The 22,338-nt window shown below is 41.5% G+C and overlaps 1 protein-coding gene across 27 annotated transcripts in view; it reads right to left on the bottom strand.

Moving 5' to 3' along the window:
* Positions 1-22,338, bottom strand: part of DOCK9 (dedicator of cytokinesis 9) — a 234,727-nt gene that overhangs the window by 42,602 nt on the left and 169,787 nt on the right. For 17 of the 27 annotated variants that reach the window (XR_008318483.1, XM_053304835.1, XM_053304841.1 and 14 more), the window contains 4 exons: positions 20,272-20,338; positions 18,979-19,026; positions 15,662-15,798; positions 8,017-8,132 (listed from right to left, as the gene is read on the bottom strand). Coding sequence is in view for 26 of the 27 variants with exons in the window: in XM_053304835.1 (XP_053160810.1) it covers positions 8,017-8,132; positions 15,662-15,798; positions 18,979-19,026; positions 20,272-20,338 (368 nt within the window). In the remaining variant the exon portion in view is untranslated. Of the gene's footprint in view, positions 1-8,016; positions 8,133-15,122; positions 15,167-15,661; positions 15,799-18,978; positions 19,027-20,271; positions 20,339-22,338 lie in introns of all 27 variants that reach the window. The other 10 variants (XM_053304854.1, XM_053304850.1, XM_053304843.1 and 7 more) reach the window with 2 other exon arrangements.

The following is a 22,338-nucleotide window of genomic DNA, read 5'->3' as shown; positions in this document are numbered from 1 at the left end:
AAATAAATTGTATTAAAATTCATTCTAATAAAATAAATGCAATACAATCTGAACAAAATACATAATAAAATGCATTGTTCTTCCTTTCCACCTCTGCCAAATCATTACACTTAACCTGGAGAACTTGTAAGGAGGAAAAATGGAGATGTTTTCCTCATAATTTTATAAGAAGATTACACTTTGATCAGAATGTAGAGGTGGAAAGAAAGAGGGAAAGGATGGGGCATGAGGCTTGGCTTGAGAGAAAGAATGAGAGAGAAGGCGGGGGGAAGAAAAACGGAAAGGATGGGACAGAAGACTTGGCTAGAAAGAGAGAGAATGGAGGAAGGAAAGACAAAGGGAAAGGATGGGGCAGAAGACTTGGCTTGAGAGAGAGCGAATGGAGGAAGAAAACAGGGAAAGGATGGGGCAGGAGGCTTGGATTGAAAGAGAGAGAGAGAGAGAGAGAGAGAGAGAATGGAGAGGGGGAAAGAAAGAGGGAAAGGATGGGGCAGGAGGCTTGGAGGAGGAGAAGGGGGTGGGAGAGAGGGGGGGAGGGAGGGAGTGCAGGCTTTATGACAGGAGCCACTCCATCCTGCCAAACCTCGGTGATTTTCCGTTTAGATTTCTGCCACTGCACGGCCGAGGGATGGCTCAGGGGGATGAGCTAGGAGTAGTCCTTCTCTTCTCCCTCCCCAGTGGTGGCAGTGGCTTCCAGAGCGATGCAGGGGCTGCCGTTGGCCCCACATCTGTTTTCAACTGCTCAGGCATGCCTTGCATTTGGGAAGAGATGTAGGGCCAAACGGCAGGCCCTGCGTCACTCTGGGAGCTGCTGCTGCCATCCACCAGTGGGTGGGGGGAGGGAAGGAGGACTACTCCTGGCTCACCTCCCTGGCAGCCATCCCTCGGCTGCGCAATGGCAGAAATGTAAATAAAAATTTAAAAATACACGGAGGTTCGGGTCAGGAGGGAGGCGGGGGCAAGTGGAATGGCCATGCAGGCCAAGAAAAAAGGCCTCGTGGGTCACATGCAACCCGCAGGCCTGGTCTACACAGACTGGCAGCGGCTTCTCCAAGGTTGCAGGCAGGAATCTCTCTCAGCTCTATCTTGGAGATGCCAGGGAGGGAACTTCTGTTCTTCCCAGAGCGGCTCCATCCCCTATTTTCAATGGGACTACTTTGAATAATTTTCTGCAGTATGTCAACCACTGCCATCCAGTGTTCCCTCAAACAGGGATTCCCAGATGTTGTTGACTACAACTCCCATCATCCCCAAGCAAACACCAATGCAGCTGGGGATTCTGGGAGTTGTAGTCAACAACATCTGGGAATCCCTGTTAGAGGGAACACTGCTGCCATCACACATTAAGTGACAGAATTTTCAGAGGGGAATTTTAGTTTTTTACTTGTGATTTTATAACTTTCATATAAAATGTCCTAAATAATCAGTTATCTCTGACCTGGATTCAGTGAGCAACATAACTATTTTTGCGAGTTTTGGACTTGAGTCAGCAACCCTCCCCACCCATATCACGCAGAAAATCTCTTGAAACTGATGAGAGTTTTGAAAGCAATTGAATGGCATCCAGGGGTGCTGTTATTTAATAGGCCATTTCTCATAGCTCCTACCAGAGCCAGAATCTTTGACTGTAAGGCGTTCACTGTAGGCCCCCACCATTTTAACATGGAACAAACCACTCTCTGCGTATAAGATTCCTGGGAGAGGTTAACGTGGTAAAATCCCTAGGAGGCCTGAGCAGTCCTGGGCTTCCGAAGGCATTTGACTATGGCAGACCCAAAATGAAGAGTAGCACACATCACCAACAAGAGTTTATTATTAGATTACAAGAAAAACAAGAGTTTGCAATAAGAACTGTCTCTTCATAAAGCAGACTGTAAGAGAGAAAGTTTTCAATAACCTGGCAAACTCAGATTCAAGCAACACAATAAAGGAAAATACTGTAACTTCCTTCATGAATCTAACTGAACTGGTCCCTATCTTATTACTCACAGGCAGAGGCCTTCCTGCTGTCTCCCCTGGCTATTACTGTATTAACTGCTAAAAATGGAACATTGGTACTCACTATGAGGGTTTCTTCTTGCTGGTGTAACAGAGGGCACCCATTGCAGGTTATCTTCACCCACATTGCTCCAAAGGCAGGACTGTGTAAATGAAGAGAGCCTCTAAAACCGTTTGGAGGGAGATTCTCCCTCAGTTCTGTTGTCTAGCTAAGAAAATAAGAGGTGCTACTCACAAGTATTACAGTAGTAGTAGAAAAATAATAAGAAATGAATCTCCAACAAGATCCTAATTATTCTGTAAATTCTCAAGATGAAGAGAGGCATCCATTAGACTGAGCTGCCAATGGGAGGGCACGAGTGCCCTCCTTTACACTAGCAAGAAGATATTTTCATGGTGAGTACAATGTTCCATTCTCTGCTGGGGCAAGAGGGCACCCTTTGTGGAATAATACCACAGCCTACTACCTGGGTGGTTAAGGATGGATCTAATGGGAAGGAAGAATCAATTGCAGGACTTGATGGCCAAAGGCAGCTTGGGACAATGCGAGTCCAGTTTGTAATGTCTGATAAAATTAGCTAGTGTCTTCCATGTGGTTGCCTCACAGATTTCCTCCACTTGTGGAGAAGGCTGCCAATGCAGTCACATATCTGGTGGAATGAGCCATGACCTGAGACAGTTCCGGGAGATGTTGAACTTCTCTAGGCTAAGAAAATACAGTCTTTAATCTAGTGAACAATAGTTACTGTAGACACCTTTTGTCTCATATTGGTGGGCAAGGAGGAGACAAATGAGTCCAATCTTCAGAATGGCAAGGTTCTGGCAAAGTAATGCCCTATGTACATCCAGCATATGCCACTGTTTTTCCTTAGGATGTGTGGAATGAGGGCAGAACAAATCAAGATAAATGTTCTGAGACCTATGGAAGGTAGAGTTAACTTTTGGTGTAAAGACGGGATTGGGAATAAGATGGACTGCATTTGAGAAGAAGGTGCAGAGATGGTCCTTAACTGACAAAGCATAGAGGCCAGACAACTACCTAGCTGAGATGGTTGTGATAAGAAACAGCAGTTTAAAGGAGAATATGCATAAAGGAAAATGCATAAAGCTTCAAGTGGTGGTAAGTTCTTCAGGACTATCTGTAGCTACCAGAATGGGAATCAATCGATGGTAAGTGATGCCTGGAAAGCTGCACTTTGAAGGAACTTTCTGAAGTGTGAATGATCCACGATGTTACGACATCATGGTATAGATAGTAAACCGGTCAAGGAAGAGGCTTGCTATTTTAGGGTGTTGGCTTTGAGTCCCTTGTTCAGGACTTCTTGAAGAAAAGCCAAGAACTCCTCCAGCCCACATTGCACTATCAAAAGGGAAGAGTGAGCAGTCCAGTGAAGGAAGGTTCTCCACGTGCAATGATAAATATGATTCATCAAAGGTCTCTGGAGGCCAGAAGGATCTCAATGACTTGTGGAGAATGACCGTGATGTGCCATGATACTGCGCTCAGCCTCCATGCGGCAAGCTATAGCCAAGCTAGATTGTGATGAAGTATGGGCCCTTGCCTGAATAGGTCCTCATGAGTTGGGAGTAATAGGGGACCTGTCATTGATAGCTGCACTATGCCTGAAAACGAAGGTAATCTTGGCCAGTGTGATGCAATAAGTATTCCCTCTGCCCATTCAGAACATAGCTTTCTGAGGAATCTGGTTAGGAGGGGAACCAGCACAGAGGAGAATGTTCCGTCATGGGGCTGATAAGTCATCCACTGCTTTGCTCCCTCTGTTGGAAAGCCTGAGAAGAACCTGGTCAACTTGGTGCGTGGAGGGGAGGCAAACAGGCTGATTTGGGGCTTTCCGAGCTGGCTGGTGATCCAGTGGAGTACTTGCTGTTGAGCCTCCATTCCGCTGGGTGGAGTCCTGGTGCTTCAGCCAGTTCACTCTTGTATTGAGGAACCTGCTAACGTGATGTGCTTTGATTGATGCCCAGTGAAGCATCTTGGATGCTTCCTGGTGGAGTGATCTGGATCTGGTCCCTCCTTGCTGTTTTATATGTGCCTTTGCAGATACACTGTCTATCCTTATGAAGATGTGGGCTCCTGCAACTAAGGGAGGCTAGATAAATGGCTTGAAGTTCTAGCCAATTTATACTGTCTAGTCTCCCCTACCCCCGCTATCCACTTTTGCTGAACGTTGGCTGATACAAACTGAGCCCCCCAATCCCTGAAGGCTGGCATCTGTCGTGATGAGTATTCTTTTCAGTTTCAGGAAAGACTTTTCCCAAGTCAAATTGTTGATGAGTCCACAAATGTAGAGGTTGTATCAGGGGAGGGGGAAGAGGAATATTTAGGTGATTTTTCCTGTCCATGGCCTTCTGGTATGCCAGCAGTGCACAGTGGAAGGGTGGAGGTGAAGTCGAGCCCACAGGACAGAGTCTAGGGATGCTACCACTAGACCCTAATGACTGAATGTCTACCTGTTTGAGGTCAGTCACCACATGTAGCAGAGTGAAGAGTGTTTTAGTCCAATCTTGTGGTAGGAACAGTCGGTTGTCAACCGTATCCATTATGACCCCAAGGTGTTGTATTTGATGCATGGGGCAGATATGACTCTCTTCCTTGCTGATAAGGAAGTAATGGTCTTTGAGGCAGTTAAGTGTCTGTTGGAGGCCTGACTTTGATAGAGGAAGTGAGGAGGAGCATAAGAGAAGGTTGTCCAGGAACATATACATGTTTATACCCCGCAGTCTCAGATGTGCTACTAAGGGTGCATAACTTCTGTGAACACATTGGGCACTGAAGAAAGGCCAAACAGAAGAACTTTAAATTTATAATGTCGACCCTGGTAACAAAAATGGATAAGCAGTCTGCTGTCCAGGTGGATGCATACATGGAGATAGGCCTCTCTTGGTCTATGGGAGCTAGCATGTCCAGGTATTGTAGAGCTTCCGTGATGGAGAGCAGTTTCTATTTGGAACTTATTTCGTGTCACCAATCTGTTGAGGTACTTTAAATCCAGGTACTGTTGAGGTACTTTAAGCCAGCTGAGGTACTTTAAATGTGTCCTTTTTCGGCACAGTGAACAATATAGAATAAACCCCTGTCCTTCACTGAAGTGGAGAAATGGTTTCTATTGCTCCTATGTTGAAGAGATATTGGATTGCTTTTAGGATTCATAAGAACATAATTTCTTATTAACAGCCCTGCTAGATCAGGCCCAAGGCCCATCTAGTTCAGCATCCTGTTTCACACAGTGGCCCACCAGATGCCTCTGGTGAGCCCACAGGCAAGAGGTACATGCATGCCCTCTCTCCTGTTGTTGCTCCCTTACAACTAGTATTCCTGTCCCCCGCCGCCAGGGAATGGTACGTGGGTGTGGGGAGGAACCTGTGCCTGGGCAAACAGTGGAATTCTGTTTTGTACCCTAGCTGGACCATCTTTAGCACTCACTTGTCTGATGCTGAAGACTCCCAGGTGTGAAAGAAGCTGGTTAAATCTTGGATTTTCATCCAGGCCTTTACATGATTGTTTTATTGCTGCGTCTGGGTGTTTTATCCATGTATAGTTTTCTGTATTTGTATATTATATATTTTATTATCAGATTGCTTTTATATTTTTAGCTAAATACTTTTAACTTTTTTTTATTTTGTGTTTTAACTTTTGTAAACCGCCTTGAGACTGTTTTTTAATTAAAGGCGGTATATAAATCTAACAATAAATATTTTTTTTTTAAAAAAGTCAGTAATATGTCCCCCAACCTAGAAGTGCTGAGAGTCAGAACTGCTGGCAGGGCATTTTAGTTTGGAAAGTGAAGGAAGACCTGGTTTGGCTCTGTGAAGATTGTCTGGAAGAGGTATGGGATCTAGTCCAGAATGGATGCTGATTCTGAGAGTTGTCTCTGGGGTGATAGGAGAGCACGTATGATCTGAAGGTTGGATAATATCTGCACAATGCTCTCTTATCCTCTCTTCTAGAGACAAAAGGCCTTTGGTCTCTACTAGGACCTTTTCTAGTGCTTCACGAAGAGCTTTCTTCCATGGAACAGGATCATAGCTAGGTTAGATTTGGAGGTGGTGTCTACTTGCCAGTCCTTTAGCCAAATGTTTCTTCTTGCTACCACTTTTGTCCCCATAGCTCTGGTGGTGAAAATAACACTGTCCAGAGTAGCATTGGTTATGAAGACTAACACCCTTTGATGTTTTAACAGGGCATTCCACATCTTGGATGAATCAGATGGTGGGTTGTTGAGTAACTCATTGATTCATATAATAGAAGCGGTAACAATGATAGATGCTGTAGTATCTGCTCTAAGTGCTATGACCATTGCCTCATGGGAACAGTGCATGGAAGTTTCAGCTTGTCTATCTGTGGGTTCCTTCACTGTGGTATCCCCTTCCTTAGGCAATATAGCTTCAATGAGCAAGGCCACCACTGGAGCATCCATTGGAGGAACTCTGAGCAATTCCATAATATCAGGAAGAAAGCTTGTAGCCACTTTGTCCCGGTACTGAAAGAGCCCACTGAAGCAGAGCTGGCTGTGGACAGGGAGTTCTGAGCTGGCACATTTTGGGGGAGTCTTCTCTCTTTTTTCACTCCAAGGCTCTTTCATTTTTGGTTTCATGTTTGATCTGTCCCTGTGTTGGTGGGCTGTGGCAGCATGAAATGTCGCTGGAGCCCGAGGCCTCTGAAGTACCCTCTTCTGAGTCTGTGACTGAGTTGGAGCCAGCAAGGCTCCTAGTGATCCTCGATGAGCACCCTCTGTAAACTGATGCTAAACACAAGCAAGTCAGAGCATTTTGATAGGCAATCTTTTCCTCTTTGTTGTGCTCTGAAGACTATGATGTTCCCAGGCTTGTTCTGTTGAGAGGCCATGGTAGAGAAGAGAATATACAGAGATAGGAAAAATAAAGAATGGAAGGATTTTTTTTTTTAATAAGAAAGAGGTATCAAAAGAGGAAGCTGCCCAGATGGAAAGGATCCAATCAGAAAGAATAGTAGTCTAGAGATAATTATGGAAAAACAAAGCAGAAGTAAAGAAGCTAGGTAGTAGGTCTGGAAAATCAGGACAGCTGATATAGAGTGGCTCTCTGGAGTGTAAGCAGGACTAAAGAACTCTCTCCCTTGGGCTCTCCCTCCACAAGGAATTAAAGGTTGCTCTCAAAGGTGCTCTTCATTTACATAGTCCTGAATCTGGAACAATGTTGTGGAGATAACCTCACAATGGTGCCCTCCGACGGGTTCAGGGTCAAACTGAACTGGGCTTGTTTCGAACCAAGTCAGCTCATAACTCTATTAGTAAAGGGGGGCTTCCCTAAAAGGCAGAGAGGGCAGCAGGGGCATAACGAAGTACCTTACAAGTGCCACTGCTGGCTACCGCAGCGGGGTGTGGGTGTGTGTGTGCATGCAATGCCCCCCCCCACTGGCCTCCCCCTGAATAGCCCGGGCCAATTTGGGCCTCTGTACAGGCATGGAGATTACTAAAATGGCCTCAGTGCATGCATGGAGGCCATTTTAGTGAACTTCACACCCCTTCCCTCCATAGCCACACTTGCAAGGTGTTTTCTTACTCCCCTCCTGCCTGCTCTACCTTTAAGGAAGACTGCCTCCCCTCCCCCTTTACTGGTAAAGGGAAATTCTCACCGTATCCCCCTTTACTAGTAGACCTTCAAGCCCTTTCGAATTGGCTCAGTTCAAAGTCAAACCAGGTCCAGTTCAATAGTGCACAGTCCAGGCTGGCTCGATTCTGGATTGGATTTAAGCCAAACTGGCTTTGCTGGTCTTGTGCACATCCCTACAGAGAAGTACACTGACCCTAATTGAGAGAAGTGTGTTCTAGGTTTTTTAACTAGTTATTTGGGGAGAACCCAAGGTAAAATATCACATTTTAATATTTGGAGCAGCACCTTTGTCAAGTACATTTTAAAAACATTGCTGAGTTGACATTTAAATCATTTCAGCTAAATGAGATATTGTTTTCATAATTTATAATGCTAATATCTAGTATAAATATCTAAGAATACATACCTTAAATGCCATTGTGAATAAAGATAAAGTATCCAGAACTGTAAGGCAAACTTCAGTTGCAATGTTGGCTTCAAGTAAAGACTGGTGAAGGACATCTGCTTCTGAATGGCCATAGCCTGTGGAAGTTTGAAGCAGCCATTACTCTGAATTTTGTATTGCACTTTTTATAATCTACAAATGCTAATCAAATATTAGCCCAATTGGCTTTCTTATCCCCTTGTAGAAATTTCAAAATTAAATATATAGATCTTAAAAGTATTAAAATATATAGAAATAATAATGTATGCACAGATTCTCAGACTTTGATTTATATTATACTGGCAAAGTAGTGCCAGTATAGCTAGATGAGGAGTGGTTCAGGGTTTATAATAGTACACTGCTGAAACATTACATTGGTCATAACATGGAAACTGTCTGTCAAATCTGCCTGCCTATTTGCAGACATGAACTAATTGACATGGAGACACTGCCCCTCCAAATCTGGGGCAGATCTGAAATGGCTGAGATACAGCATTAACTCTAGAAAATAACTGCTAGCTATGCCTTTTTTTGCAATCAGATAACATCTCTTATATTTGAATTTTCTTTTCAATGTTTCAGTTAAGCATAATCCTGTTTTATGGGGGGAGGGAGGGAACTGATCCAGTGTTTTCTGACTAACTAGCCTCTGAAGTCCACACAGTAAAAGCAACTAAGGGTGAAGATCATTGATTTTGCCCCACAAGGATTCTAAAACCAGAATGGAGAGGGGCACGTTTTGGCAAACTACTTCCTGATTCTGAATGTAGTTGCTCAATAAGGGTGTCTAGGAGCACTCTGGCACTTTTATACTTACACAAACATTCCCTTCCACCCCTTGTCCTTAATGGTCTTTGCTTCCTCCACTAAGGTGCTAGCGGGGTATCAGGAAGCCTTGCAAGGGCACACAAGATGGGGTGAGGTGGCAAGGGATCTTGCAAAAACATATAAGGCAGTGGCAGACTGCCTTTGAATATGAACTGGCTCCCCTAAGCCAGCATGGATAGGAGCTACCTGTTAAGCATCCCTTCCCCAGAGATACCAATGAGATTTTCCTTTTCCAAAAGACTGGAAATTCAGACATGCAAAAACCTTTGGTTTAAGGCATGCTCTAAAAAATGTGGAAATTGCACGTCCATCTCAAATTCTTTGTCATATAAGCTGCAAAGACTTTTTACAGTTTAGTATATTATGCTGCTTTAGAAATGAGGTTCCATGTATCCACACTTTGCATTTGTCTCTGAGCTTCAGATTTAGCTGGGGATGGATACATCCAGGCAGAATTTCAACATGTGTAGTTTCCCCAGTGACTTGCTAGAACTGTCCCTGATCGGTTTCTTCCTGGTGCACTTCTACAAGGCACATTGCTTTCCCAAAATGAGAGCTACATAGCAGATGCCTAGCCAGAAATTCTAGAGATCCTCTGTCCAGCCACAATAACTTCCTACAGATGGCTTTCTGATGCATCTCTCCAAGACCTACCTATGAGAGTAAGACTCTTGAGTAAGGATGAAGTCTACTTCCAACCATGGATGCAATGTTTTCTCAGGTTGTAGGTCTACTTACAAGTCAAGTCATGGGGTACTTCTAAGGTTCATGTCTACTCATGTGTAAAGGTGTGGGTTCATGGAGCCTCACTTCTAACGCAGCATACTATAAGAGACTGTACATAGTCTTTACAGCTTATATGGCACAGAAGTTAAGATGGGCATCTTAACTTCAAAATGTCCATGCTTTTTAGAGCATGAATGAAAATTGAAAGTGTAGTTGACCAGTCTCCTTCCCTCTAAAGAGTTAACAAGAAGTGAATCCCTATCTTAACTGTTTGACCAATCAGTCCAACAGGTGGGTGGGACAAGAGAACTGCAGGGCGGAATTCTGGGAACAAGAAAGGAAGTCGTGGCAGAAAGTGCAGACTAGCATGAGGGTGGATGCCTCATGGCTAGAGACTACAGGATAATCTCTCAGGGTGAGAGATCTGCAGGAGGCTTGATTCTCAGCAGGAGTTTGGTGAGTCAAGGAAAGGGGAAGCCAGGACTTTGTGGCTTCGGGAACCCAGCTTCGGGAACAGTTTGTGTAGTCAGACTTTGCGTCAGGCAATTTATTCTGATTTGTTTGTGTGATTCGCATTCCCTAAATATCTGTTATTTGCAACTAAAGTTTAAAGTGTGTCACCCCCCCAGCATTATCGAGGCGCTTTTAAAGTATTTTTGTAACCAACTAATTATTTTTGAAGTGTTTCTAAAAAGCCAAAAGCCTCAGTCAGAACAAGTCTGTAGTAATTGAATCAAAGTTTTTTTCTCTGTTCTTTTTACAAGCCTCAGTGGGTTAGCTATTAACCCAGCGGGGGTGGGTGGGTGGGATAAGGGGGATTTCTTTGGTGCAGAACAAGTCTCAAAGATAGCTTGGCCAAATTAGCAATTAAGAATTAACTCCACGTGCAGGTGTACACATGGGAGAGAGAGAGGTTTTATTCTCGCCTACTGGAAAGGGGAAGCAAAATGAAATGGGGATTGCTAGTCACCCCAAGCCCCATTGGGAAAGACTTTCTATAGAAGTGGCTTGCAGCGACATTTACCCTACAAGAATATTTCCTTTTTTCTTTCTGGGTTTTGGAAAGTTGATTTTTTTAAGCCAGCCAGTCTGCTTCTCAAGCAGAGGAAAGGGATGACTCAGTGCTAGAGTCTTCCTTCATGCTTCAGAACTGGTTTAGATTGGTCAGGGAGATTATCCAGTAGCCTGGCCTGAGTCAGGAAACGAATTTTCCACTACCCACAATCCACTGCCGAAAGCATCTTAACTTTTATTTTAAACCAAAGGTTTCTGTATGCATGATAAGTTGCTATTTTATTTTCCAGACAGCTGTAAGATAAAAGTAAAATTGACAGTACAGAAAGGGAATATCAGCAACCAAATTTGTCATAACACAATACTATGTAAGACCAGTAAAATTAAGCTATGTTTATGAGAATCAAAACATTTTCAAAAATGAAAAGGAAAGCAATCAGTCTGGCTTATGCCAATATTTCCGAACCTGCTGACAGCTGAAACAAGATTTTTTCCCCCTGCATTAAGACTGGAAGCACTTTTCACTTTTATACTCATGAGGAACAAAAGGATTTTACTACTAATTCTGGCTTATAACAAACCAGGATTTGCCGTGACCCATGAACCTGGCAGATTTTATTCCAGTCCTGTCCTGGGGACTGGACATTCACTGTCCTGGGGATATTCACTGTCCTGGGGCTTGCCTCTTGATTAGGAGATAGCAAGCCCGGAGTAGGGGCTTATGCAGAGCAACAACACGGAGCTGCCTCTATGGACAGATAATTCTGCTGCACCAGGAATAATGGAATGCTCCGATCATACACAATGAAAACACAGAATTAGAAGTTGCAAGGCTACAGAAGTGATCATGCGGATAGTGAGCAACTTCTTCTCTGGGTGCATACACTGGGATCCCAGGAGCATTTAATTTGTTTTTCTCTCATAACATTCTTGTTGTTCTCTTGTGCTCTAGTACACAGTTTGGGAATTATTGGGCATGGAAGACACTGAAATTTTATTCAGCAAGGCCACAAATCTAATGGTAAACCAACCATTTTAATTTGCTATTTTGGTGATAAGTTGTTTGGCTTGAAATTAAACCAGTTACTGCATTTGAGATTGTCAAAATAACCAGCAGAATTTTTAAGTTAAACTGCCTTGCACTCTTATACCATAACCTGTTCAGGATTTGCAAATCACAGAAAGTAAATTTGTTGTGTTTTGCTTGTACAGAGCAAGTTAATTGCAAGCTTGCAACTTTTTCTTGCTATATATGTTTGTATGTATATGCTTTTCACTTCCCTACATGGACATGGTTATATCTTCACTTCTCAAAAACACTTTTTACAAATAATGATACAAAATTAACATATTGCTATTGGGGAACACATTTCCAGGTAAGCAGCTTAAAGTAGAGGCGGAGGGGGGAAGATAACAAGCACAGTTCAAATCAAGTATCCCTTTCCTACAATTTAAAGAAATAACCAAGGTAATAAAGTAAATCTGCAACTATAAAATATGGTCAAGATTCTTTTTTTGTTTTTTTGTTTTGCAGCAGCAGATTTAGGCAAAGATACTAAGGGGGTTGCATGTACTCAATTTGTCCTCATAAAACCCCTTCTCAGCAATATAATTAGAAGCATTATATTACAAATACTGCTTTTTAAATGCCTGTTAAAGGGACTGATACAATAACATTTCACAGGGTGAAAATAATGGGTTGGAGCCCAAAGTTGAGTCACACTTTTAGAATGGCACTTTCTCATCTCCTCCATTCCACTGTACTTCTTCCACAAATGCCACTCCTGATGGTCAGGAGATCCTCCAGAGCAGCACTTAACAGAGAGTCAATGCTGGAAGGGAGACCTGGCAGAAATCATGGACCATATTTATATCAGCAGAAGTATTTTCTGCTCACTCTAGGACACTATTGGATTGTAGTTTAGTGTGTGTATGCTGGTGCTATGTTCTCACTTAAAAAGATCTCATGGAAAATCTCTAGATTATTTTTTGAACTTGGGGAGAGGGAAGGTCAAAAAGTAATTTGAAGATTTGGTGGGAGTATCAGGGCCTTGCCCCATATGTCCCAACCCAGACCTTAAGATCTTTTTTGGAGGCCCTCCTCCAGGTGCCCCTGCCAAATGAGGTGAGGCGGATGGCTTGTAGGGAGAGGGGTTTTTGATGGTTTATTCATTATTATTTTTATTTAACATATTTTAATACCACCCAAAACTTACGGGGTTGCACCCTGTTTATGGAATAGCCTCCCCAGTGAGGTTCGCCTGGCTTAATCACTTTTTTCTTTTAAATGCCAGGTAAAGACCTTTTTGTTCACTCAGGCATTTTAAATTCTGATTTTCATATCTGATTTGATTTTTAACTAATTTCAAAATGAGTTTTTTAAACTGTTTTGTATTGTATTTTGTATTTCCTTTTCTCTCTTTTTGCCTGTTATGATTTAAAGTATTATGTGGTTTTATTGTATCTTATTGTTTTGTTAATCCTGTGTTCTGAGCTGCCCAGAGAACAATTTGTTATGGGGTGGCTAAAAAAGTTTATTATTATTTATTATCAACTGAGGAAGAAACTTGGGCAAACATGTCTGAATGTTGGCCTCAAGAATTGGCTAGAATGAAGAAGAATTCTTCAAGATCTGAATCAGCTCACTATATAAAGAAGTTTCCTGCACTAAATTAACAAAAGAGCAATATACTTTTAAACCAAGAGTACTTTTAAAGGTAAGCTTCTAAATTCCTTTTCATGCAAGGAATTAATTTCATTTCAATATTTACTACTTGGAGATTTTGTGAAGGTATGCTGCATTCAAACTACAGTAGCCATGTCTCAAGTCTTAAAATCAGAGGGAAATTAATTTCTCAAGTTGTTTTTCTTTGGGCCTTCACTGGAAGTTTCAATAATTTTTGATAACTGTGTTACACACAGACCCTAACATTATATAAAGTAATATGCATTACAACTGCCTGTTCAGTTAATGCAAAATTACAAAGCTAGAAATCAATTGGTGGGAAACCTGGTAGAATGATATTGTGAAGTAAAATTAAACATATTTAGCTTTTTCAGTTCTTATCTCAGGAAAAATTGAATTAGAACTGTAGTATTTGGAATCTACTGATGTTATATTAGTACAGTATGTATTAGGTATCTGCTTTGGATATAAGGTGGATCAGTAGAGCCATTAATTAATTAATTAATTAATTAATTAATTAATTAATTAATTAATTATATTCCTATACCTCCCAAAACATGCGTCTCTGGGCAGTTTACAATTAAGATCATTTAAAACATCAAATCAATTAACAATTAAAATCATTTAAAAGATTAAAAACATTTAAAACCCATTATTAAAATTATTTAAAACTGTAAATCTAATTAAAAGCCTGGGTGAATAAATGTTTCTTCAGTGACTTTTAAAAAGTTGCCAGAGATGAGGAGGCTCTTATTTCAACAGGGAGCGCATTCTGAAGTCCAGAGGCTGCAATGGAGTAGGCCCATTCCCAAGTAGTCACGGGACGAGTTGGCGGCAGTCGCAGGCAAACCTCTCCAGATGATCTTAGCAGGCAGTGGGGCTCATGGCAAAGACAACATTCTCTTAAATACCTAGGGCCTAAGTTGTTTAGGGCTTTATAGGTAATGACCAGAACCTTGTATTTTGCCTGGAAACGTATCAGTAACCAGTGCAATTACTTCAAGACAGGAGTAATATGGTCTCTCCTAGAAGACCCATAGACCAACCTGGCTGCCACATTCTGAACCAACTGCAGTTTCTGGACTACGTACAAAGGCAGTCCCACACAGAACGCATTGAAGTAATCTAGCCTAGAGGTTACCAGCAAATGTACCACTGTTTTGAGTTGTTCATCTCAAGAAATGGATGCAGCTGGCATATCAGCCAAAGCTGATAAAAACCACCTCTGGCCACCGCCTCAACCTGGGACACCAGGGAGAGGTTCGGATCCAGAAGCACCCCCAGACTGTGCACCTGGTCGTTCTGGGGGAGCGTGACCCTATCCAGAACTGGCAGATCAAAATCGTCTTCTGAATTTTTGAGCCCTGAGGGACACCATACGGAAGTTCAGATTTTAAAGAACAACAGTCTCCAAGACACACATCTGGAACCTGCTTGTGAGGTAGGATCGGAACCACTGCAAAGCAGTGCCTCCCACCCCCAATTGCCTCAGACGTTCCAGAAGGATACTATGGTCAATAGTATCGAAAGCCGCCAAGAGATCCAAAGGATTTACCAAGTTATAGTTTACCACAATGTACTTGGTAAGCTTGCATCATTCTGTCAAGTAGTTAAGAGAATTTTACCACGAGGTGCAGATCTTACAACCAAAATGGAAACGTTTACCACAGTCCGGATAGTATACAGCTGTTTATTTCCATAATTGCCTGTTCTTGACCTTTGAAGTATCACAAAACCCTTTTTACAAAGTTGAAGTCAATTATGCAGCTTACTTAGAACTTGATTTTATTTCACGCAATTGCAACAGAAGTCGACTTCAACCTGATTGTCTTACCATTGTCTACAGAAATTCCAAGCAAACTTGATATTTTTCTTACACTGAAAACACAGAAAAAGTCACTTCATTATTGGGTGCTTTTTCACATCCAAACTAAATCATGGACTTTTTCACAGTACTTTTATGCCTCACCAAAGTATTTTCGCAAACCTTGTGTCAAAATATGATTACATGATCAACCAAGCACATTTCATAATTTTAGGTTTGTTCTGGGAAAGAAGTAACTAATGTAATAGTGTCAAATGCATGCTGAAAACAAAAATCTTTCAAGATGAACACCACAGAATGCAAATTCTTAATTTTGAAATTTATTCAAGTACTAATGTATATATATATTTATTATAATCGAGTATTAAATATGCTGTAGTTAACCATGTTCCACATTTTGTCATCACTTGGTACTACTCCTCATAATTCATCTAGTTGCTTGTCCTAGAAAAATAAAGTCCATGACATTTTCTGGTGTGGGTTTCGACCTGCCTCTGGTGTCGTGGTACTGGATGAGATTTCAGCTGTTATGATGTCATGGAACTTACTGTGACTAAATGTGAGAGAGTTATCCAGGCTGCTCAGCTGTTGTAATCTGGCATGCATCATCCCTGTTCTGTTACGGGAAACAGGCAATGTCTGAGATTTTCGATCATGAACTATGGATCCCAACCCCTCCTGGTTCCTGCAAGATGGGTGAAATGGGACAGAAGCAAAAGTTAGACATGTTGCACTGCAGCAAGAGAGGGAGAGAGTTAGTTAAGCAGCTCAAGCAAAAATTTCTATAAGAAAATGAATACATAATAAGGCAGCCTTATATCTATTTTAGTTAGTTAACATCCTGGTTAAGTTATCCAATTATTTATGGTCCACAACAGAGGGCAATTTATTTCTCAACCAGAATAAGCTTTATTAACAGCTGAATGGGCTGAAGGTAGCCACTCATTGTAAGAGCCTGGGGGGAAATGCAGACTCAGTCAAGAGAACTAACTACTTGACTGCTGTATTTTGATTTTTGTTACATTAGCTAAAATAAAATAGGCAGCATTCCACAAGCAACACAGCAAGTATTTTTTTCAGTTCAAAAGCTTCTAAAATTTGAAAGCAGAAGCCCACAACTTTCTCTAAAAGTATTTACATTCAGAGCTGTAGTTTGCAACATGCATACAAATTATAATAAAACTAAAAGAGAGCTTGTTTGTTATATGGATTTGTCAGAGTTAAAAAGAGGGTAAAAGACTCCATAGTAAGCACACATGCAGTAAAAGCAGAATTATGTGAGATACTAACACCTATATCTTACCAAGGCAGGAAGGGAGCAGAGCCATATACTTTGTTAAACTTGCCAGCAATCAAGTGAAGGAAATAGAAAAATGATCTGTGTTAGCAATCAGTAGACTAACCTCCTAGTGTGTACCACCACCAGAGCTGACAAGAAATGAAAACCAATACCAGAATTACACACATCCCTGTTTCCTTCGCTCTATGCATAGGGTGTGTAAAGATTGCATGCACTTTTATGCTAACACATTCCTTTGTGCATCTCAGTGTGAAAAGTTAATATTTGAGAATGTCTTCAATCATCCCACAAATATCAGAAACGTGCATAATTTTCAGTTCAGTATTTTTACATGCAGGACAATCAAGTGATATATCACTATTATAAACTCATCAAAAGCTACTCAACATATTTTATTGCACTTACAATTAACCTGCTAACTGATGAGCATATTAAGTACAACCCACTGAAATTACAGCCAAAGCTCAAAGAAAATCAATAACAGTCTTAGAAATATAATTTACTAGGCCAAAATACAATATTTATTATTAGTACAAATGTGACAATGAAGAAATAAAAATAATTTATCCCAAGAAATAGCAATACAAGCACTGTTAGCACTATATCTTTAACACAGAGACCTAATTTTCACATATAGCAGCTCAGATGGTAAACCTGCTTCTGGACTGTGCCACTCCAGGTTACAGGCAAGGGTTCCCATGACAGAATCCTCCCCCTGCATCTTCCCATTAAGAAAAGAAACATTCCTGTGATCAGAAAAATCAAGAGTTCAGAAGGCTGAGACCATCTTCCTGGCACCTAAATTTTGTCTATGACAACTTTTTGTATGCAGGAGATCTCATTTGTAGCCTAAGATGATACAGCCAAGACACTAGTTTACCATCTTAGTTGCTATTTATGAGAATTATGTCTGGAAACTAGAAAAACTGTAAAACAAATTAATTGCTGAGAGATTAATAGGTTCATAGGGTGACCACATATGGCTATTTTTCTTGGAGATGGACTGAGGAAGGGGGAAATAAATAGCAATATAAATAATGTGGATTCAGAACATATTGTCAGCTAGGTACATATTTACACTGAAGTGTATATACCACCTTTCAACATTGGCCTCAAGGTGATATACTATCTAAAATATACATTTATATAAGAGCAACAAACACAAATATAAAACAATGTAAAGTAAAGTAACAAAACAATCCATGAGAAACATCTAAAAGTAGAAGAGAAACTTCAATTACAATAAGGCCAACAAAGCCCCTACTCTCCAAAGGCCTGGGTAAAAAGCACAGGCTGACATCCTGACTAAATTTCTCAGTACTACGATTCAGGGAATAGTCTAAACTAAAGGAATACTGAATTTCAATAGGACATCATCTAGTAAATTTAGTCACGATGTCAGTCACAGTTTTTATTTGTCGGCAAAAGGCCAGGAACATAGGGACAAAATGGAAATCCCCAGGAAGAATGTTCCACAATCTGGGGGCAATCACCAAGAAGACCCTGTCCTGTGTGCATGACAAACTAGTTTAAATTGGTATTGGTACACAGAATAGCCCCACTTCTCCAAAGATCATGACAGGTCAGGACAGAACTACTTTTCTAAAGGTTTGATCACTGCATGGCTTCTTTGTTGCCCTTCTAAGGAGCAGAAACAGAATCAATTAATAGATTAATGAACAGCCAGAAGGAAATGATTCTATGGAACTCTTTTGGTAGAATTAAAAAAAAGGGCAATATATGTTATGAATTATTCTCCTCCATATATCCAAGTTGTGATTTCTATATTTGCCTCTGGAATGAATCACTTTAGATACATAAATCACAGATGATAGCTACAGATCACAGAATTATGTCAAAAGGGTTGCTGAGGCTGATTTAGATACACTTAAGATGCCATAGTAATCCACGCCAATTGTCACTACAATGGACTAAGATCAGTGCTTCTAGCACTGGATGGCATATTCACTGCTTGTCTTATAGAAGACTACATGGGGAAGAAGCTTAATAAAATTAAAATCCCCACTCCTAAACTCCTCCCAATATAGCTATATCATGCCCCCCATCAGCATTCTAAAAACAGTAAGGGGCAGAATGAAAGTTGAGAGGACCAGTGACCCCTGTATAGCATGGTTATACTTTGTTCAGTGTGATCAAAGAGTGTATGGGATGAAGCAGGGAATATGAATTATTTACAGGTGACTTATCATTTAGGTGCTCAAAATGGTTGAACGCACAAAATTTGTTTGCTACAAAGGTTCCTTGGGAAAAACACTCTGTAACCTTCAGAGTTTCAAGAATAAAATGAAAGAATGAAAGTATGTTTTGTATGGCTTTATGCAGTGCAATAATTTGGGGTAAGGTTACAAAGCCATAATGCAACTACAGTAAGGCAATATGTGTGATGTATGTGAGACTATAAATCAAGCAACTTACCTTTCAATCACGAGGCATTCCTTTCTAGTGGTATATATACATTATTTAACTGACAAGAACTGAAGGCATTCTGTTCAGGCTTTAGTATTGTAAGAAAATTATACAATGAATTTAAGTTATACACAGTACCTGGCAATATACCGTTTTCCCATATACTGAAATTGATGTAAGCACACTCTGCAAAGAACATAAGAGTTACTATAGTTAAAATTCAGACACAATTTTGATAAAAGCTTAATTGGGACTACTAACCAAAAGGCAGGGGAAAAACAAAACAAAAGTAAATAACTTCAATACTCTATTTGCCTGTAATTCCCCCCAGAAAACAAGTACTTCCTACTCTGCATTCCCATGATGCAGCTGTCACCCTCCTGTCAGCCAGTTTATATGCTGTCTCTTCTGTCCTGCTGAGTAAAGTCATGAGGTGGTAGCTGTCAGAACTGCTGGAAATGTGTGTCAAGCTGTTTCAGGCAACTGTCAATTAGTGATTAAAGAATAGTTAAGGATCTGCGCTGCATTTTCAGGCCACATCCAAGAATCTGTACAACACTGGAATTCCCTACCATGCGTCTGGTAAATATGTTGGCCCCATTTACAAAGCAAGCAGGAGGAAGAGGGTCTATTTTTCACATGAGGAGCACAAAAATCAGCACAAAAACTCTCCTCTCTCTTACACTGCTGTGCTCTGTTGCTTGAAGATGGGGTGGAGATAAAAGTGCTTAAAAGCGCTCAGTACTGTGTACTGAGATAAAATGAGGGTGAGGGGAGTCTTTGTACAGTTTACCTGAATATTCCTTTTCATGTAAAAAATGTGTCTGTGTACACACAAATCCTACCTCATATGTAAATGAGGCAGACACATAGATATACAAACAGCTGCCCCATCCAATCTGTTTGACCTTTAGACCCTTTCTAATGGGATTTTTTTCTCAACCAACTACACCACCAGGACTGAAACCTGCATTCTTTGACATGTTAACACTGTGGATGTAGGGAGGCAAGTGTGTTACTTTTGCGCACTGTGAAAGTCTCTTTCAGAATACAGGCGATTTATTATTAGGACTCTTTATATACCACTTTTCAAAGCAATTTACAGTAAAACAAATAAAGGGACGGTTGCATGTTCAAAGGGGGCTTATGGTATATATTTTAGAGACATGAAGGAGACACCAGCCAAAAGCTCACTGGAAAAAATACTATACTGAGATGAGCAGTTGTTATCCTTCTGCTAAATGTAAGAGAACCACAACTTAAAAGATGCATCTTAGTCCTCAAGCAGGGGTAATTGTTTCACTATCACCAGGACTTTGTATAATGTTATACACAACATTTACTTTGAGCTTTTAACTTAAGATTAGTGCTTTGTTTAAACTGAGAAGACTGAAAAATGTACCAAGTATTTGAATTGCTGAACCAACTCACTCTGCAATTGTGAAAAAATCCATGAGTTCAGATGTTGAAGCCTTGTTCCAATATGTGAACAGAGCATCTATAATGTACAGAATAATTAAAAACATAATAATAAAATGTCAACATTGTTTCCAGCTATTCAATGATTTTTAAAGTAAGGATTTCAGAAATAGGAAACGATCAGGGATGGCACACAAACTAAAAGCTTACTTGCAAGTCATACTTTTAACAAAATATCTCTACTAAATATATTGGAACATAGGAAGCTGCCATATACTGAGTCAGACCATTGGTTCATCTAGCTCAGTTCATCTACACAGACTGGCAGTGGCTTCTCCAATGTTGCAGGCAGGAATCTCTCTCAGCCCTATCTTGGAGAAGCCAGGGAGGGAACTTGAAACCTTCTGCTCTTCCCAGAGTGGCTCCATCCCCTGAGGGGAGTATCTTCAGGGGCGTAGCTAGTCTGCCAGCGGTCCGTGTGCAGCCGCAGCGGGCGCCCCGATAGCCCCGCCCCTTGCATCTGATGTCAGACGCAGGGGATAGCCACGCCCCTGTGTCTGATGTCAGACGCGGGGGGGGGGGCGTGTTCTGGCTCCCGAACGGAGCCTTGAGGCTCCGTTCAGGAGAAGCAGCTTAACTGCTGAAGGGGCTGCGCGGCCCCTTCGGCAGTTAGACGAAGGCTGGTGCTGCGTTCGCAGTGCAGCCCAGGAGCGGCTCTTCCCTGCAGGGAAGAGCCGCTTCTGGGCTGCATTGTGAACGTAGCACCAGTCTTAGCTCCTGAAGGGGCCCGCGTGGGGAAGGGAAGAGCCTTGCAGGGAAGAGCCGCTCCTGGCTGGTGCTGCGAACGCAGCGCCAGCCTTTGTTTAGCTCCCGAAGGGGCTGCGCGGCCCCTGTTCGGGAGCTAAACTACTGCCCCCGCATCTGACGTCAGACGCGGGGGGCGTCTCAGGGCAGCGAATGGTGGCTCCTAATTGGGCACGACCCGGGTTCTTTGAACCCGTTCGCCCAATTATAGCTCCGCCCCTGAGTATCTTACAGTGTTCACATGTAGTCACCCATTCAAATGCAACCAAGGCAGACCCTGCTTAGCTAAGGGGACAAGTCAGGCTTGCTACCACAAGGTCAGCTCTCCTCCTCATTGTATATAATACAATTACACTGCCTGACACTTATGCAACAGCACACATTATAGCTCAAATTCTAAGGGGCAAGTTGAGCTTCTTCATATTCTCTCTTCTATGCTATTTATACACAAGGCTCATGGTGAACGTGAAATATAATCAGAATTAATTAGTATAATTATTCCCATTTCCACTTTACTTAAACTGATTTTGTAGTATTTTATGGAGAGCATTACTGAAATATGTAGAGCAAGTTAAAACCTGTTCTCTTCTACAAAATTCATGTTAAAAGGCTGCTATATTCAGAGTCTTGAGATATGCCTAGGTAATTTTGGAGCCTGAACCTAATGGCCTTTTGGGGCACTGCTAACACCGCTGCAATTTTTAGATGCAATTCTGAATAAGACACTTCCCACTGACCCACACATACCACATTTTGCATGTCTGTCCTGCCAGTTAAATTAGCTGAATGCACTATATATTTTTTTACACAAGAACATGCTCAGAGAAAGTTGATAATTTATTTATTTATTTTTAGAATAAATTCTAAATAAGGTGTTTCCCACTGACCTGCACAGACCACATTTTGCATGTACAGTCCTGCTACTCTCCCTTCTTCCTCCCTCTACTCCACTCACTCTACCTGGAGTGTTTAATACTCTAGTCCCAGCAAAGGCAGGGGAGAAACAATTAAGAGAGGGTTTTTTTTCCTGTACATCCATACATACTTGATTTCGGTCATTGACCAGCATAAGTTTTTTTCCTGTGTTATCGCACCCAAAGCCCAGAGAGTTTCTGTAGGCAAAATGGGTGGTGGCGGCGGCAGCATTTTGAGCCTACCGATAATACAGAATAGTTTTAGGAGAAGCCTAACCAGGCAGCTCAGCATGGATGATTCAGCATCTCCCCCACCCCCCATTCACATGAGCTGCTCTGAGACAAAGGCTGTAATCTGCTA

Source organism: Hemicordylus capensis, chromosome 3, assembly GCF_027244095.1.
Source record: "Hemicordylus capensis ecotype Gifberg chromosome 3, rHemCap1.1.pri, whole genome shotgun sequence".
In the NCBI taxonomy this organism is placed as follows: domain Eukaryota; kingdom Metazoa; phylum Chordata; class Lepidosauria; order Squamata; family Cordylidae; genus Hemicordylus; species Hemicordylus capensis.
The sequence above is the reverse complement of the archived record's forward strand: the minus strand, read 5'-3'. Positions and strand labels throughout refer to the sequence as shown.